Here is an 18,706-nt window from a genome sequence, read left to right as displayed (position 1 = left end):
GTGTGGATGGCGTCCCCCCCCCCACCCTGGCCAAGATGCTTGCCCTGCCGCAATCCCTGTGAAAGGGTTGTTCGAGGGGGAAGAAAGACAAAACTGCTCTCTCCACCCTTTCTGTCCTAAGCGTAGGTTTATATATACAGTGCCACCCCCACCCCTACCTCTTCTCCCCCGTTCCCCCACCCCCACCCCGTAACTAAATCCTAAGTGTTTCAGCCCCTTTGATTATTTTGGCTGCCTTTTTCTGTCTCCGTTCTGGACCCTGGAAGTAAATTACAGCAGGGAATTTACTGGATCCGGTTTAGGGTCGCCAGCCTCAGGGAGAAAATCCTGCAATTGCAACTGACTTCCAGACCACGAAGGTGAGTTCCCCTGGAGAAAATGGCGGCTTAAGAGGGTGGAGGGAGGTTATATGCTGCCAGGTTCCCTCCCCTCCCCAAACCCCAATTGCCCCAGGATCTACCTCCCAAATCTCCAGGAATTTCCCAACCTGGAGTTGGCAATCCAGCCATGAACTTCTGCCTACCTGGCCAACTACTATGATCAGAAGGATACTCCTGAGCTGCAAAGAAGAAGATGAGTCGGATCTTATAGGCCGCTTTTCACTACCCAGAGGAGTCTCAAAGCGGCTTACAATCTCCTTCCCTTCCTCTCTCCACAACAGACCCTTGGTGAGGTCGGTGGGGCTGAGAGAGCTCTGACAGAACTGCTCTACGAGAACAGCTCTAATAGGACTGCGACTGGCCCAAGGTCACCCAGCTGGCTCCATGTGGAGGAGTGGGGAATCCAGATTAGCGGCCGCTGCTCTTGACCAAAATGGCTTCAACTGCTAAGCCCGACCTTTCACTTTCTCTTCCCAGCCACATGACTTAAAGTGGGGAAGTTGCCGGTGCTTTCGAAATGCACCCCAGGACATGCAGCGTGGGGTATTCCATGCCCTCCTTTGCCACCGTCTTGGCCACCTGTTCCCTTGCCCGCACCATGTTCTTTGAGGCACGCCCGATCCGAGGGGGCTGCAAAGGGAAGTCTTCTCCTGCATTGCCACCTTCTCCAGAAGTAGAGGGTTCAGCTCCATGGGGTTTCTTCAGTGGCCCACGCTGGTCCTTGCGGAATTTTGCACGCCGGTTTTTGAACCACACCTGTGTTGGGGAATGCATCTGAGGATTAAGGATGGTGGATGCATTCAGGGAAAAAAAATGTGATACAGCCCTCCTCGCAAAGCAGGTTGGAGAATCACCATAGCAAAGATGGGGGGGAAGACCCCTATTAGCTAGCACGTCAGATAATTCTAGGCTAAATTTCTCACTGGCATATTCTCCTTGCATGTAGTATAGTAACTCGAGGAATTCAAGACTGGCCAAGAATAACTTTATTGCTCCCTCTCTCCCACCACGCCCTCCATGGGATGCACCTCTTCCCAAATCAGATTGGAGAACCACAGCTATGAACCACAATACCAGGTAAAAAATTCCCTGCTTGGTAAAAAGCTAGCAATTCAAGGATTTCTGGACCAGCCTAGAATATCTTTCTCATACTCTTTCACTGTATCCTCCATGGCAGTGGTCCCCAACCTTTCTGAGGCTGGGGACCGGCAGGGCATTGCGCCATGCCCGCGCATCAGGCCACGCCCGCGGGCCGCACATGCGCGAATGCGCGGCCCGGCCCTGATTCCCTCTCCCCGCCCTCCCGCAGTAAGAAGCTTCCCGGGCCGCAAGCTTGCGGCCTGTGAAGTTTTTTACTGCGGGGGCGGGGCGGGGCGGGGAGAGGGAGCCTTTGAGGCCCGGCACCGGGCCGCAGCCCGCAGGTTGGGGACCGCTGCTCCATGGCATTGCTCCTCTTCCCAATCCAGGCGGGAGAACCACAGCTATGAACTTTGATGGCAGGTGAGAAATTCCCCGCATGGCAAAATCTTAGCAACTCAGAGAGTTCTGGGCTGGATCTGCACTGGGCTTTTTATCCACGGTGACCCTGAATTTTAAAAAGTCCTCTACAAGGTATTCAATTTCTATTCTAATATTTAGCTCTTTAAATTTTCCCTCTGCAACATCTATGATTGATCCGTGATGACATTACCTTTCCCCTGCAAAGCCCCAGTATTAAGTGTAGATGTTCTGGATTTTGCCAAATTAACTTCCTCCCCCAACTCTGCACCTCCAAAACTGATGTAGCAAAGCAGTCTGATTGGTCAGGGCATTCGTTCAAAGACTGCCTGGTTCTCGGTTGCCATTGCCTCACAAGACTTATTTTTGCCCTTATTTTTAAAGTGACTGTGCTCCAAGCCCACACTTGTATGTGCCGAGATTTTACTTTTGGATTTTCTTTCCCCCACCCCCTTGTTCTCCCCCTGCCTTTGCTCTTTCAGGAAAAGAAAAATAAACAAGCAGCCTCATGCTCCATTCCAAACCCCCCCCCCCACACTTGATTTGGCTGTAAAACAGCGGGAAATAAACCTCTCTCCAGCCTTCTGCTCCTTCAATACCGGCTGAAGCTTTGTGACCATTGCTCCTCTCTCCCCCTCTGAGCTTCCCCAATCAAGTAGGAAGGAGAAAGCAGTCACACAATTAAGTGTAGAACGCAGTCTGTTTCAATTCAAGCAGAAAGACCTGGGTCCAAATCTATTTGAATTCAGCAGGATAGACAACGGGATGGGGTAAAGAAAGTGCAGAACCAGCCCTAGACTGATCTACAATACTTGCCCTCTCTCATGCTCTCCCACTATGCTCTTCATGGCACTGTTCCTCTTCCCAATGCAGGTGGGAGAACCACGGTTATGAACCTCAACACCAGGTCAAAAATTCCCCGCTTGGTAAAAAGCTAGCAACTCAGGCAGTTCTAGAGTGTCCTAGAATAACTTCCTCTCTTGAGAGGCAGTTTGGTGTAGTGGTTAGGAGTGTGGACTTCTAATCTGGCATGCCGGGTTCGATTCTGCGCTCCCCCACGTGCAGCCAGCTGGGTGACCCTGGGCTCACCACAACACTGATAAAACTGTTCTGACCGAGCAGGAATATCAGGGCTCTCTCAGCCTCCCCTCCCTCACAGGGTGTCTGCTGTGGGGAGAGGAAAGGGAAGGTGACTGTAAGCCACTTTGAGACTCCCTTGGGTAGAGAAAAGCGTCATAGAAGAACCAACTCTTCTTCTTCTTCTTCTTCTTCTTCTTCTTCTTCTTCTTCCCCACAATACAGTTATGGACCTCAACACCTCATTTGGGGAATTCCTGGAGCTATGTGGGTGTAGCCTGGAGAGAGAGGGGTATGGGGAGGGCAAGTCCCTTAGCAGGGTGTAATGCCTTACAGTCCAACATCCAAAGCAGCTGTTCTGGCCCAGAGCCCAAGCAGGACGCTTGCTCACAGATAGTGTCCAATGCAGATTCAACTCGTTTCCAATCACATTTATTCGGCATCTCATAATAACAGACTTACATGGTTGCTAGAGTCCATCTAATCAGGTAGCAATTGCGTGCGGTCTTCTCTGATGGAAATCAGCACCAGTTCCATCCGCTGTGAACAGCTAAAGTCTAACAATGGAGTTTGGAGGGAGAGGAGAGGGCAAGGGGCAGGGAGAGTTTTCCCACCCTGGCTGCTAGCCAGGAAATTGGGTTGATCTTCCCACCTTATTTTAAGGCAACAAGGGAAAGAGCTATCTGACTGCAATTTCCCAGCATCCTATCTCTTAAAGCAAAAGGGGAGAATATCTCTTACCTCTCAGTATTTTGGCTACTTGCTGTCTGGACAGCACAGCAGGCATTTTCTCCAGGGGAACTGATTGTTGTCATCGAGAGATCAGTTGTAATTCTGGGTGACCTTCAGGTTCTACATGATCAGGGCTTGTGACATCAGGGATAGACTACATCCCGACTTCCTATCTATACTCAGCAGTAAAACCTGTTGGGCAACCTTGATCTGCTCATTTTCTCCACACCCATCCTACCTCGCAGGGTCATTGTGAGGGTAATAATAGGAGGAGCACACTGCCTGTGCCACCCTAAACTCTGTAGTGAGAACAAAACTTAGTATGTACTATATAGCTGTTTCTTCTCCTTAACTCCAGAATTCATTCATACATGCCCTCTCCAGAGCTAGGGCCACAAAATTTCTCCTCTCCCTTCCTAAGCTCCTCTCTAGCAACAAGACCAGCAAATGCAATTGGGCAGCACCTCCCTACCCCCCACGAGAAGCCTGACCAGATTGATTTCAGGATTAAACCCTTTCAAAGCATTCCTGATAGTGGAAGGGCTGTCTAAATCAGTAGAGTAGGTCTGCAAAGACAACTGGTTGCTTACAGACGCCGGAGCAGGGCCAGTCGCTGAGTGAGTGTTGGGCCAGGAATCCTCTTATGCAATCTGCTGAAGGAAGACTAGCAAGCTAACCAGAGTTTCCAGCCTCCAGGTGGTTAGCATGGGGGGGGGAACAATTGCAAGAATCAGATTGTTGTGTAAGATGTATGTGAAAACATCAAGCATTAAAACCCTGTTTTTTTTTTAATTAGGTTTTTTAAAAATGTCAAATCAAAGTTATTGACAAGACAAAACTGTTGGGCTTTAAAGTCTTGAATTTTTTCGTGTGCAAAGCCTGTGCTTGACCCTGACCCCTGACCCCTGACCCTTCCCCAGGATAAGGCATCGGACTGCCTTGAAGCCACATGAAGCTGCCTAATTCTGCTCAGTTTGGATGATACATCCAAAGAGCCCACTGTGACCGGTTCCAACAAATGTCAGCTTCACCCCTCGTCACCACCAAGAGAACCGTGCTCCTCCTCATCAACTTCTTGAAATCCTTTTACTGGGGAATCAAAGGACAGAAACTGATTTCCTGCATTCTTTATCTATTATTATTATTATTATTATTATTATTATTATTATTATTATTTAATTTCTAGACCGCCCTTCTCCCAATAGGTCTCAGGGCGGTTTACAACATAAATAGTTAAAACACAATAAAATCCCCATAAAAACCCCAATTAAAAGTTACCTATAACATATCACATAACATATAGCGGCGGTGGTCACAATTCTGATCTTAGTTCAGCCTGGTGGAGAGAATAATGTTCAGAAGAGGGTGGCACCAATACAATAGATCTAACCATGATCTCGGTGTTAGAGATCTCAATATTGGAGGGGATCCTCTGATGGATTAGTGGGAGAGCTGCCCTGGCCTCAACCATATGCTTGGCGGAAGAGCTCCGGCTTACAGGCCCTGCGGAAAGCTGGTAGATCCTGCAGGGCCCTTAGCTCTTCTGGGAGCTCGTTCCACCAGGTTGGGGCCAGGACTGAAAAGGCCCTGGCCCGGGTCGAGGCCAGGCGCACATCCCGTGGGCCCGGGACAACCAGTAAATTCATACCCGCAGAGCGGAGTGCCCTGGGGGGGCGTAAGCAACCAAGCGGTCCCGCAGGTAGATGGGACCCAGACCGCGTATAGCCTTAAAGGTCAATACCAATACCTTGAATCTGATTCGGAAACAGACTGGTAACCAGTGCAGATGACGAAGCACCGGCTGAATGTGGGCCCTCAAAGGTGTTCTAGTGAGGACCCTGGCAGCCGCATTTTGGACCAGCTGTAACTTCCGAGTCAAAGACAAGGGAAGGCCCGCGTAGAGCGAGTTACAGAAGTCTAATCTGGAAGTGACCGTTGCATGGATCATTGTGGCCAGGTGTTCCGAGGACAGGTAGGGCGCTAGTAGCCGGGCTTGGCGAAGATGGAAAAATGCTGTCCGAGCTACATTGGTGACCTGAGCCTCCATAGAGAGGGAGGCATCAAATGTCACTCCCAAATTCCTGGCAACTGGTGCAGGTGTTAATTGCACCCCGTTCAGGCATGGGAGGCGCGCTTCCTGGTCCTGCCCTCTTCTGCCCAGCCACAGGACCTCCGTCTTGGAGGGGTTGAGTTTCAGGCGACTCTGCCTGAGCCATCCAGCTACCGCTTCCAAACAGCTGGCAAATGTATCCGGGGTGGAGTCCGGCCGGCCGTCCATTAGAAAGTAGAGCTGGGTGTCATCCGCATATTGGTGGCAACCCAGCCCATAGCCCCGGACCAGCTGGGCTAGAGGGCGCATATAGATGTTAAAAAGTGTGGGAGAGAGTATCGCCCCCTGCGGAACCCCACAAGGGAGCTCACAAGGGCTCGACAAACTCTCCCCCATCGCAACCCTCTGCGTCCGGTTCTGGAGGAAGGAGACCAGCCATTGAAGCGCAGTCCCCCTTATTCCAGCTCCGGCGAGGCGGTGTACCAATAACTCGTGGTCGACCACATCAAATGCGGCTGACAGGTCTAGAAGCATGAGAATGGCGGAGCCGCCCCGATCCAGCTGGCGCCGGATATCATCCATGAGGGCGACCAGCACGGTCTCCACCCCGTGGCTACAAGTTCCAAAGCTGGTTCCTAAGAACGGGCCTTGAAAGGGCCCCCAGCGGGGAAGCTTAAGGTAACATTGGGCCTCAGCTCGCAACCAGATCAAGTGGGGCGGGCAGGGGCTGGCCAGCTCGTTAGCAGGGCTGGGACAGAGCTCCTTAGCAGGCAGTCAGCAGGCCGGGCCCACCACCATGACCCTTTGCCTCCCCTCTTACCTGCTGTTGGCTTCAAGCACTGAGGTGCATCTGAGAGCAAAGAGGCTAGAGTCTAGGGACGGAGAGCAGGAACTGCAAGGGCAGGGCCTGACTGGCCCTATTCCAACTTGGACAGGCGGACATGTTCCACCCCCCAGGCTGTTTCACAAATATATAGATAAACCATGGATAAGGATTTACACACTACTTTCCTCTCCACTGGAGACCCAAAGAAAGCATGCCACGCCCTTCTCCCTTCCTCCATTTTATTCTCAAAACACCAATCCTGAAGGCTTGTCAATGCTGGGTTGGGAATTTTTTTGGAGATCTGGGGGGTGGAGCTAAGGATGCTAGACCTTCCGGCTCTTTGGAGGTAGGGGGGGACAAGGGAGCATGTTTGAGTCTTACGCTAGTAGTTTGTCATCGCTTCAGGTACAAAACAGAAGTGGCACAGTGGGTGTTCTAGCATTTTACAGGAACTCTTTGTTTTTTTACCATAGAGCTATTGTAAAATGCTAGAGCACCCACTATATCACTCCTGATATCCCTCCACATGGGACACTGTCATGGCTTCGATTGAAAAGTGAAGACTTTAGGTGCTCTAGCATTTACAAAAACTCTGGTTTACCATAGAGTTTTTATGCATGGTAGAGCATCTAAAGACCTTGGTCTGTTTAGTCTGGAGAGGAGATGACTGAGAGGGGATTTGATAACCATCTCCAAGTATTTCAAAGGCTACCATATCGAGGATGGAGCAGAGTTGTTCTCTCTTGCCCCGGAGGGACAGACCAGAACCAATGGGATGAAATGAATTCAAAAGAAATTGCGTCTAAACATCCGGAAGAATTTCCTGACATTTAGAGCAATTTCTCAGTGGAACAGGCTTCCTCGGGAGGTGGCGGGTTCTCCATCTTTGGAAATTTTAAAACTGAGGCTGGATAGCCATCTGACAGAGAAGCTGATTCTGTGAAGGTTCAAGAGGGTGGCAGGTTCCAGTGGATGAGCGATAGGGTTGTGAGTGTCCTGCATAGTGCAGGGGGTTAGACTAGATGACCCATGAGGTCCCTTCCAACTCTATGATTCCATGATTCCACCTCACTTTTCTTTTCTTTTTTAATGGAAGCCGTGGCAGTGTCCCCTGCTGGAGTGACTCAGCGTCAGGAAGTAGATGACTTACTTTCCTTCTCTGTTTTCCAGATAGACTACAATGTTGACTCTGCAGGGGGGGGGGAAGGCAGCAAGGAGCACAGACTCCAAAGATTACCTGGATCCGAGCTTCAGGCAGGTTGACACACCTGGCCAGATGTTCCCTGGTGCCCACATCTGGGTAGTGGGTTCTTTCAAAGGCGCTCTCGAGTGCCTCCAGCTGCCTTTCTGTGAACGCCGTCCGGTTCCTCCGCTGTTTCTGGGGCAGCCTGTAGTGGAGTGCCAGCAAAACCTCTGAGCAAGTTGGGTGGAGAGGAAAAAGGGGGGAAAAAAGCGTGAACTCAGGGCTGGCCTCATGGGATGCTGGATAAAATGTTTCCCCATAAATACACACCCTTTCCTCTTCTGTCCATTTCTCTGGCATTTTAAGACATTAGAACACTGGCTGGATCAGACTACCAACCATTTCCTCTAGGGCAGCCTCTCTCAGTTTGGTGTAGTGGTTAGGAGTGCGGACTTCTAATCTGGCATGCCGGGTTCGATTCTGCGCTCCCCCACATGCAACCAGCTGGGTGACCTTGGGCTCACCACGGCACTGATAAAACTGTTCTGACCGAGCAGCAAAATCAGGGCTCTCTCAGCCTCACCCACCTCACAGGGTCTGTTGTGGGGAGAGGAAAGGGAAAGCGACTGGAAGCCGCTTTGAGACTCCTTTGGATAGAGAAAAGTGGCATATAAGAACCAACTCTTCTTCTTGTTCAGTGATATCAGGGCTCTCTCAGCCTCACCTTCCTCACAGGGTGTCTGTTGTGGGGAGAGGAAAGGGAAGGCGACTGCAAGCCACTTTGAGCCTCCTTCAGGGAGAGAAAAGCGGCATATAAGAACCAACTCTTCTTCTTCTTCAGTAATTTCAGGGCTCTCTCAGCCTCACCCACCCCACAGGGTGTCTGTTGTGGGGAGAGGAAAGGGAAGGCGACTGTAAGCCGCTTTGAGCCTCCTTCGGGTAGAGAAAAGCGGCATATAAGAACCAACTCTTCTTCTTCTCAGCTTTTTTACTCTTGAGAAAACCCAAAAATGCACTTCAGGCTTCGAGAAACTATAGAAGTGGCACGATTGTGCAAATTATGGTTGGGATGCATAGCTGTGTCCCCACCCTCCCAAGGCCCTTTTCACCTCCTCCAGGCCCACCAGCAGCCATTCAGAGGGGGGGGGGGAGAGAGACAGGTCAACATGTCCATGTATGGTCATATCACCCAATAAAAGTTTAACAAATTTAAAAAATAGATTAAACATTAATTAAGTCCCATCCATTTGGAAAACCCTTCCAGGGCTGTCAAGAAACCCCAGGGTTTCATACTGCCCCGAGACGTCACAGTGAGTGGCGGTATAAAAATTAAATTAATAAATGAATGAATAAAAACCTTGGTTGAGGAAACCTGCTCTAGGGGAACTGATTTGGAGGTCAGCTGTAACTCTGGGCTCATGAGCTTCCTTTACGCCTACAGCTACAGTGATACAACACTGCCCAAAGACCTTCTCAATGTACATTTGTAACTTGGCATGTGTGCTTCGGCTCAGTTTGGCCGGTTCGGCTTGGTTCGGCTGCTTCGGTGATCACTGAAACCAGAGGCGGTGTGTAGGAGGCCAGCATCATGGCACGGAGAGGAGGGGCAGTGGCTTGATGCTGGCCTCCTATACACCGCCTCGGACTTCGGTGATTGCCGAACCGAGCCAATCTTAGCCGAACCGAGCCGAAGCACACATCCGTATTTATAACCCAATCGCTCTTTGTGTGTTTTGCAAATGGGGCTTTACCAAACAGATGGATGTACGTTAGTTCTGGACTGGGAATACTTGGAGATCTGGGGTGGGAGTGGAGCCTGGGGACAGCGGGGCTTGGGGAGGGGAAGACCCTTGGCAGGGTGTAATGCCATAGAGTCATTTTCTCTACGAGAACTGATCTTGGTCACCTGGAGATCAATTGTAATAGCAGGAGGTTGGCAGTCCTAGCTCCTGTGTGCATTTGGGGCATGCCCCACACAAATAGTTGGGGTGCAATCATCACACAGATCCCATCCAAGCGGACTGGCTTGAGAGGCTATTTTTGTCCCCTCGGCTTTGCGTTTGCCAATCAACTCATACGCACGGCACTCTACGCATGCTCTAATTAAATTTCGGAAACTCTCCCAAGTGAACAGGAACCAAGAAGTGTGATACTCTCACACAGGCTGAGAGGGAAGTCACTTACCATCCTGACCATGCTTAAACAAATTGGCATTGACTATGACTGCATATTATCTCTAGATGAGCCTTCTGGCATGCATCCAATTAAACAAAGGCTCCTTGATCAAGAATTCCAATAGAATCATCCAACCATTCCCATGATTTGCTCTCCTTGCCCTCTTGGTCTTCAAGCACAGCATGGGGGCAATGCCGGCTTAGTTCTCCAATTTGGTGAACCCCCTTTATTGCAGAGCATTTACTCTTGCTTGGCTGAATGCCTTTCCGTCACGCATACAACAAGGGAGATTTGCTAGCATCCCTTTCAAAAACAGATTATGTCTTTGTTAACTAAGTGTCCCTGCTACTATTCTGCATATGATACTTGACTGCCCTTTGTCCAGCGAAGACCTGTAATGCCTTTGATATCTAGACAATAAAAAGATTTTATTGAGTGATAAGGATGTTAACGTCACTTTTCTTATGGCTGGTTTTCTGTCTACTGTTCTTTTTTTAAAGAAACATTTTATTTATTTTTATTGTATATAAAGCGCTTACAAGAAGAGGAAAGAGAAAAAAAACAACTACCTAGCAAAATAATAGTTGATACATGTGAGAGTATAGTCTGTTATTATCTTAAAAAGTACATATTCAGTTCCCATCGCATGTTAGTCCTAACCTAAAAGTTACTGCTGTCTTTCTTAGCAAAGTAATTGTTGATACATATGAGAATAGAATCTGTTATTATCTTAAGTTAGTGGTCCCCAACCTTTTTATCACCGGGGACCACTCAACGCCTTTTCCTGAGGCCCGGTGGGGGGGGGGGGTAGTTTACTCCTCTACTCTCAGCCACTGCCCTATCGCTCTCTGATCGCTATGGTAATGTTTAAACATCCCTTCAAAATAAGATACAGACACGCCACAATAATGAAGTGTGTTGTAAAGGGCTGGGGGGGATGAAGTAAAGGGCCGGGGGGGAGGCGTTCTTCGGGGCCCACCTCCAATTAGTCAAAGGACCACATGTGGTCCACTGCCCACAGGTTGGGGATCGCTATCTTAAGTAATATATAGTCAGTTTCCATCGTATGTTAGCCCTTGTCTACTGTTCTTAAATCAAAAACTACTGGTGTGCTATGATTATCTTTCTTTGTTTTTCTTCTTCTTAACCTAGGGTCAGCCTGGTATAATGGTTAATACTGGCAGCTTCTAAGCTGACATGCTGGGTTTGATTCCCCGCTCCTCCACACGCAGCCAGTTGGGTGACCCCTTGGGCTGGTTACAGTCCTGTTAGAGCTGTTGAAGAAGAAGAAGAGTTGATTCTTATATGCCACTTTTCTCTACCTGAAGGAGTCTCAGAGTGGCTTACAGTCACCTTTCCTATCCTCTCCCAACAACAGACACCCTGTGAGGTGGGTGAGGCTGAGAGAGCCCTGATATCACTGCCTGGTCAGAAGAGCTTTATCAGTGCCGTGGCGAGCCCAAGGTCACCCAGCTGGCTGCATGTGGGGGAGTGCAGAATCGGACCCAGCTTGCCAGATTAGAAGTCCACACTCCTAACCACTACACCAAACTGGCTCTCATACAGCAGTTCTCTCAGGGGTCTATCAGCCCCACCTACTTCATAGGTTTTCTGTTGTGGGGAGAAGAAGGGAAGGCAATTGTGAGCCGCTTTGACCGTTTACGCACTGGAGGTCTCATGCTGGGATGCAGGCTGGAGTTTTAGTCGTGGCAGGTTGCCCCACCTCTTCCTGTACCCACACGGGGAAGTATTTGGCCCAGTGCACCTCAACTGCCCCCGATTTGTCCTCCTACATGGGAACTGGGGCAGTGAAGTTTCCAGTGCGTAAACGGTCTTTGAGATTCCTTCAGGCAATGAAAAGCAGGGTATAAAAACCGGCTCTTCTTCTTCTCCTCCTCCTCCTTCTCCTTCCTTTATGCCAATAAAGATATTTTGTGCATGGGTGTGGGTGTGGGAAGTAATTTGCTGTGTTATGCCTGTGCCTTGGTTGCTGTATCCATGTGCACCAAGTCCCAAGCCATGAACCAGGGATGCCAAATCTCAGCTCATTGACTGCTAAGAATGGTGACTTCACGGTAAATAGGGGAGTCCCAGTTTTCTTCCTGGAATCATCTGTTAGCCAGTCCCAACCACAAAAGAGAAACACCCTCCGCCCCTGGATCCTCTTACCTGCCAAGGGATCTGTCACGGCGATGTTGCAGAAAGGTGACACCCAGGGCGCCGGCCCAGCTAGCAAGTGGAAAGACTCTGGCATCTGTGGCAGAAGCTGCACGGCGTAAGCTAGTGATGGGGAGGCACCAGGGCCCAGGGGGTAAGGAAAGCCCCCACGCAGATGGTACATGTTGCCCTCTTTCTTCAGCTAGAAATGGGGCTAACCCCAAGGAAAGGGTAGGGGAGTCAAGAAGTGGACTCATCTGATCAGCCAGCCTGAAGAGGTCTTAAAATTAGGCACAAATGAATAGAAACTGTCTTGGTCCGAGTCCAACCCGAGGGTCACCAAGCTAGTATCACCTCCTCAGATGGACAGCAGGATCTTCAAGCCAGGAGTACCCAATGTGGTGCCCACCATGTGGTTTTAGATAGTGGGTGAGGCCCAGTGGGCAGCTTGAAACCTGACTAGCCAGGCAGAGTTTTTCAAAGTGGTTTCAGCCATAGCTGCCATCGGAGCACAAGGCTCTTTACTGTGTTACTGTGCACATAGAAAATGATTTTTTTTAAGACAAAAGGCACCGTGTTAAGCAGATTTTCTGCCTGAAATGTTAAAAAGCTGCTATTAAAGTTATGCTTCACTTCAAAAGGAGGCATTAGTACGCATGCAGGCATTGATTTTATTGAAACTATGCTATAAACCAGGGGTAGTCAAACTGCGGCCCTCCAGATGTCCATGGACTACAATTCCCAGGAGCCCCTGCCAGCGTTTGCTGGCAGGGGCTCCTGGGAATTGTAGTCCATGGACATATGGAGGGCCGCAGTTTGACTACCCCTGCTATAAACCTTCGGTTTTTAACTTGATTAATCAATATTATTAGTATATATTTTTTCTAATTGTGTTCTACCCTGTACAGCAGGGGTAGTCAAACTGCGGCTCTCCAGATGTCCATGGACTACAATTCCCACTAGCCCCTCCCAGCGGCTACCCCTGCGCTTTGTTCAACAAGAATGGCACATGAAACATCTGTTAAGGTTTTACTGGTTGAAAACGAACACAGAACCTAAGCAGAATTTCCTTCAAGGGCAAGTGATATTTATATGCTCCTTAACATCTCATGGATGCAATTGCTATGTACCGACAATTTATAATTCTGCCGGGGCAGCACAGGTTTCAAATGTTGAGACCCCTGCTTAAAGCAGAGCACAGTCTTTTCCAGCACGCTGACATCCTTTAACTGGGGATACTGGGAAATTAAATAAATATACAGTTAAACAGATTAAACAGTTAAACAGTTAAACAGAAGACCTCTAAAGGTCAAAAGCAGAAGTTCACTCCACTTGTCCATGGCAACCAAAGCAATCAAAAATCGGCAAACAAATGTAAGCTGGCAGAAGGTTCCACAGTTCACCTGTAAGGGGTTGCCCTCAGATTTGCGAGCTGTTGTCATGTTAAGGTTCCTTGTTTCATTTCTCAGTTTCATTCAGTACATTTCAATTTCATTTCTGTTTGAGTTGCTTCCTTAGGGACAGCATCTCTGTGACTTCAGAGCAACCCATCCAATGGGAGCAAAGGCAGGAACCTCCCCCCTGTCGGGATTCTTCTGTTTTTACCTTCATCATTTTGTCCACTGTTTAGAACAGGGGTAGTCAAACTGTGGCCCTCCAGATGTCCATGGACTACAATTCCCAGGAGCCCAATGCTGGCAGGGGGCTCCTGGGAATTGTAGTCCATGGACATCTGGAGGGCCGCAGTTTAACTACCCCTGGTTTAGAATATCTGTCATTCCCCCCCCCCCCCTTGTGCAAGCTAGCATAGCCTTGTGGTACACAAATCCCCACTTGACCATGATGTTCATGACCTTTGAGATTCATGGACTTTGTTGTGTCCCTCCCTCACAGCCTGACCCACCGTATAGGGTTATTGTGAGGAGAAAGTAGGGAAGGGAGAACAATTAAGTCTGTATTGAACAAAAATCCTCAGATAGAAATGGTGGGGGGGATTCAAAATCATTTTCATTACATTTTATTTAAAAAAAAATCTTGCTGATTGAGGACATTTACGCACATCAGTAAAAATAGCATTACGCCAGCTCAATGGCAAAGCGTTAAACTTTATCGCACTTCCCAAACCCTCCTCACCTTTTTGCTGTCTTTCTTTTGTCTGCTACCTTTTCACGCATCTCACCTTCCAAATCTGCTGCTGGAAAATGCCAAAGAGAGCAACGCGCCTTATATGCAACTCGCTTCTGCCTGTCAATCAATTCAGGCAACCAATCCCCTCCATCCATATTCTGACACAGTTTAAAGGTCCCGCAATGCCCGCTAATTTTTTGTTTTAATTTTTTTTAAATTGTATTTCTCTGTTGCAATGCCTATACATGCAATCATAGATGCATGATGCTTTTTTAACATCACCCCTTATGGGGTCATGAGTCCTTTGATACATTTAAAAATCAATATCTTTCCTGATTGGGTAGGGGGAGAAAACTTTCGAGAGGCACACTTTGTGGTACAACTTAAAAAAAAAACTCTTTTATTTCTGGCATTGCCTACACACATGTCCGCCTATTCGTTGCTCCAGCCACGTCACCATTTTTAAAAAGAAATTCCTGTCCCCAGGAACAAGGGAGAGGAAGATAAGTGTGAGGGTAGGATGATGCAGGAGAATTTAGCACATTTGAGCCTCCCTACCTTTCTTCTGCTAGTTGCCTGCTGGTTGCTCTCAGATCGCTTGCACTTTTTTTGGTGTAGTGGTTAGGAGTGCGGACTTCTAATCTGGCATGCCGGGTTCGATTCTGCACTCCCCCACATGCAGCCAGCTGGGTGACCTGGGGCTCTGATAAAACTGTTCTGAGCGGCAGTGATATCAGGGCTCTCTCAGCCTCACCCACCCCACAGGGTGTCTGTTGTGGGGAGAGGAAAGGGAAGGCGACTGTAAGCCGCTTTGAGCCTCCTTCGGGTAGGGAAAAGCAGCATATAAGAACCAACTCTTCTTCTTCTTCTTCTTCTTCTTCTTCTTCTTCTTCTTCTTCTTCTTCTTCTTCTTCTTCTTCTTCTTCTTCTTCTTCTTCTTCTTCTAGATTTGTGAATCCACTTTATGTGATTCCCCAACTCGCGCTTTAAAATGGAGGATGTAGCGAGCTGTCAGCTGGCCAGACGTTGGATGTGGGCAACGTCATGCAGAGTGGCCGGAATATAACGCCTACATTAGGTAAGCATTTCACTATATTTATCGCCTGTGGAAAAGCCCTGAGTTTCTCTACTGGGATGTTATGACTTTCTCCTGCTATATACATTCCACTGCTGGTTATATTGATTTCTGATCAGACTTCTAAAGTTTTATTCTACACCAGCTTGGTGTAGTGGTTAGGAGTGAGGACTTCTAATCTGGCAAGCCAGCTTTGATTCCCCATTCCCCCACATGCAGCCAGCTGGGTGACCTTGGGTTCACCACAGCACTGATAAAAGTTGCTCTGACCGAGCAGTGATATCAGGGCTCTCTCAGCCTCACCCACCCCACAGGGTGTCTGTTGTGGGGAGAGGAAAGGGAAGGCGACTGCAAGCCGCTTTGAGACTCCTTCGGGTAGAGAAAAACGGCCTAGAAGAACCAACTCTTCTTCTTCTTCTTCCTCAGTGATATCAGGGCTCTCTCAGCCTCCCCTCCCTCACAGGGTGTCTGTTGTGGGGAGAAGAAAGGGAAGGCGACTGTAAGCCTCTTTGAGACTCCTTCAGGTGGAGAAAAGCGGCATATAATAACCAGCTCTTCTTCTTTGTCTTCTATCTTCTGCTATAGCCTGTATAATAAATAGGATTTATTCATTTATTTATAGCCCGGGTAGAAAGGAAAGCCCCAGATTCACTCACCGGTCCCTGAAATGGCTCTGGAGATCTTGTTTCGCTGCTAGGCAAATCCAACTGGTCTCATTTCTGCCTTCCTCTGCTATTTAACAGGTGGGGGTGACAACTTTTCAGTCGAACCCCCTCCCAAGCTGCCCATCCCACATCCAATAGAAACTTTAGCTGGATTAGCCAACTTCTCCTTCCCCTCTAGAGGGAATTGATATGAACCATGCTGGTGTCCACAGGGGCATGGGGAGGGGAGGCTCAATTTATCTTCATTCAGAGCAGGGATTAAAGTTTTAGCAGAGGCAAAAGAATGCTGACAAGTGAAAGGATGTGTTCCCCCACCCCACTCCCTTTACTGCCTCAGCAACCCCCCCCCTCCATCCCCAGCCATCTTTTTTTTTAAAAAAATGGAGTCAGTTCAGAGCGGAACTCAAGGGAGAAATGAATGCATCAACCTGGCTGAGGAAATCCACAATTGAAATGGAAGCAGGAAAGGCCACAGGGGGCTGACAGTGTCAAACATACTGCCCCCCCAAAAAAAATTGAGAATGAAAACTGACACCAGTCAAAATATGAACCCAATGGACCAATCTTGTGGGGCCAAGGGTTGGGTTTTTGGGGTTTTACTGGCTTTTTATTGTCTGTTGTGAGCCACCGTGAGCTGGCAGGTCTGGGAGTAAAGGTAAAGGTATCCCCTGTGCAAGCACCGAGTCATGTCTGACCCTTGGGGTGATGCCCTCTAGCGTTTTCATGGCAGACACAATACGGGGTGGTTTGCCAGTGCCTTCCCCAGTCATTACCGTTTACCCCCCAGCAAGCTGGGTACTCATTTTACTGACCTCGGAAGGATGGAAGGCTGAGTCAACCTTGAGCCGGCTGCTGGGATTGAACTCCCAGCCTCATGGGCAAAGCTTTCAGACGGCTGCCTTAGCACTCTGCGCCACAAGAGGCTCTTAGGTCTGGGAGTGGTGGCATACAAATGTAATTATAAACATGAATGAATGAATGAATGAATGAATGAATGAATGAATGAATGAATGAATGAATGAATGAATGAATGAATGAATGAATGAATGAATGAATGAATGAATGAATGAGGTAGCCGGAGCCTAGAGGAAGAAATAGAGATGTTTGGGATTTTTTTTTAAACCAAAACTCAAATACTGACAGGCTTTTTAAAAAGTGGACATTAAAGGTAAAGGTATCCCCTGTGCAAACACTGGGTCATGTCTGACCCTTGGGGTGACACTCTCTAGCGTTTTCTTGGCAGACTCAATAAGGGGTGGTTTGCCAGTGCCTTCCCCAGTCATTACCGTTTACCCCCCAGCAAGCTGGGTACTCATTTTACCGATCTTGGAAGGATGTAAGGCTGAGCCAACCTTGAGCCGGCTGCTGGGATCGAACTCCCAGCCTCATGGGCAGACAGCTTCAGACAGCATTTCTGCTGCCTTACCACCCTGCGCCACAAGAGGCTCTAAGTGGACATAAACCAAATCAACCCTCCGGAAAACCAGAAAGAGACACAAAATTTGATTTCCAGGAACGGGGGGCAATACTCCTGTCCCTTGACAACATCTTCACATAATCTGGAGTCCAGCTCTAGACAACAGACACAGGGAGGATCAAAATGACAAACGAGGCCTAATAGGAGAGGCAGTCTGGGGAGGGATGCCAGCCTCCAGGTGGGACCTGGGAATCCCCTGGAAATACAGCTCATCTCCAGATAACAGAGATCAGCAGGTCCCCCGAAGGAAAGGGACACTCTGGAGGGTGGACTCTAAGGAATTGTACCCAACTGAGGTTCCTGTCCTATATACCTCCCTAGCATCACCTTCCTGATTAGTATCATCTCTGCCTTGCGAGGGTTCAGTACACCCTTAAATGCATACCTACACAAGGTTACCTGCTGTGTCTCTGGACAATCCACTGTTCTAGCCTCAGCTTACCTTCCACCAGCAGGGGATGCTTCTACTATGAACAGACCTTTCCAGTGCTCCAGGGTGGAGTGGCCTGCCCGCAGAGGAGGCTGCCCATCATCTCTCTGTACGCGTCATTGCTCTGAAAGCACATCCAAAAGGTGCATCAATAGACTGGCAGGTTCCACTGCAAGGTGGCCGGCCGTCCTTACAGTGGACGGAATATGCGGGCACCCAATATTTTAGAACTCCAAAAACAAGTGTGCCAAAGTTTTGCCGTTCCCATGACAGAGGCCCAGCATGCAATAAGAGAGAAGGAAGCGTAACCGCTCATCTGGGGCGAGGGAGAACAGATGCGTTGGGAGCGCGAAGGGATCAATGGCAGAATGCACGGTGTCATTTGGGTGTCACTTGTTAAGGAGCTTACTTTGGTCTTCCAAACAGCCCCTGATTCTTGATCAATACTCTACCCATGTCCCGTCCCTTCCCGTTTGCCTCGCCTGTCGCCTGTCGAAAGGTTGGGACAAAATGAGTTAAAGGCCTTTCAAAAGGCAGGATCGATCAGTCCTGGTCACTCCTGATTCAACGACTCTATGGGAAAGGGTAAGCCGCACAGACGCCCCCGTGAATGCCGCACGGCAGGGGCTCTCCACCCCATGCTGGGCTGGCACTCCTGGGGAGGTTGATGCTAGCAAAGACTGCCAGCCGTCGATCCCCCCCCCCTGCTTTGGAATTGACCACAGCACTACGAATGCAAAAACCTCTTGACCAGGTCTGGGATTGGAATGGGCACAAAGCAAGTCTGGAGAGGCACCCCCCCCCTCTCCCCCAGCAGATTTGAGACAAAGTTTGGGAGACGGTATACCAACATTC

At 49.0% G+C, this 18,706-nt stretch overlaps 1 protein-coding gene across 1 annotated transcript; it reads right to left on the bottom strand.

Moving 5' to 3' along the window:
• Nucleotides 1-222: 222 nt before the first annotated feature.
• LOC143835007 (dorsal root ganglia homeobox protein-like) lies at nt 223-12,472 on the bottom strand. Its single transcript, XM_077332054.1, has 3 exons — nt 12,090-12,472; nt 7,800-7,975; nt 223-1,136 (listed from the first exon to the last, which is right to left on the bottom strand). The coding sequence occupies exons 1-3, from the start codon at nt 12,259-12,261 to the stop codon at nt 867-869; spliced, it is 618 nt and encodes a 205-aa protein (XP_077188169.1). The 5' UTR covers nt 12,262-12,472; the 3' UTR covers nt 223-866.
• Between the last annotated feature and the right edge of the window lie 6,234 nt (nt 12,473-18,706).

This window comes from Paroedura picta, chromosome 4 (genome assembly GCF_049243985.1).
Source record: "Paroedura picta isolate Pp20150507F chromosome 4, Ppicta_v3.0, whole genome shotgun sequence".
NCBI lineage: Eukaryota > Metazoa > Chordata > Lepidosauria > Squamata > Gekkonidae > Paroedura > Paroedura picta.
This window is presented reverse-complemented; position numbering and strand designations above follow the sequence as displayed.

Coding starts and splice junctions, on each gene's coding strand:
- LOC143835007 (XM_077332054.1), bottom strand. CDS start 12,261: ATGTACCATCTGCGTGGGGGCTTTCCTTACCCCCTGGGCCCTGGTGCC. Junction 7,976..12,089: donor CGTGACAGATCCCTTGGCAG/GTAAGAGGATCC, acceptor CAACTTGCTCAG/AGGTTTTGCTGGCACTCCAC. Junction 1,137..7,799: donor TGCCTGAAGCTCGGATCCAG/GTAATCTTTGGA, acceptor TCCCCAACACAG/GTGTGGTTCAAAAACCGGCG.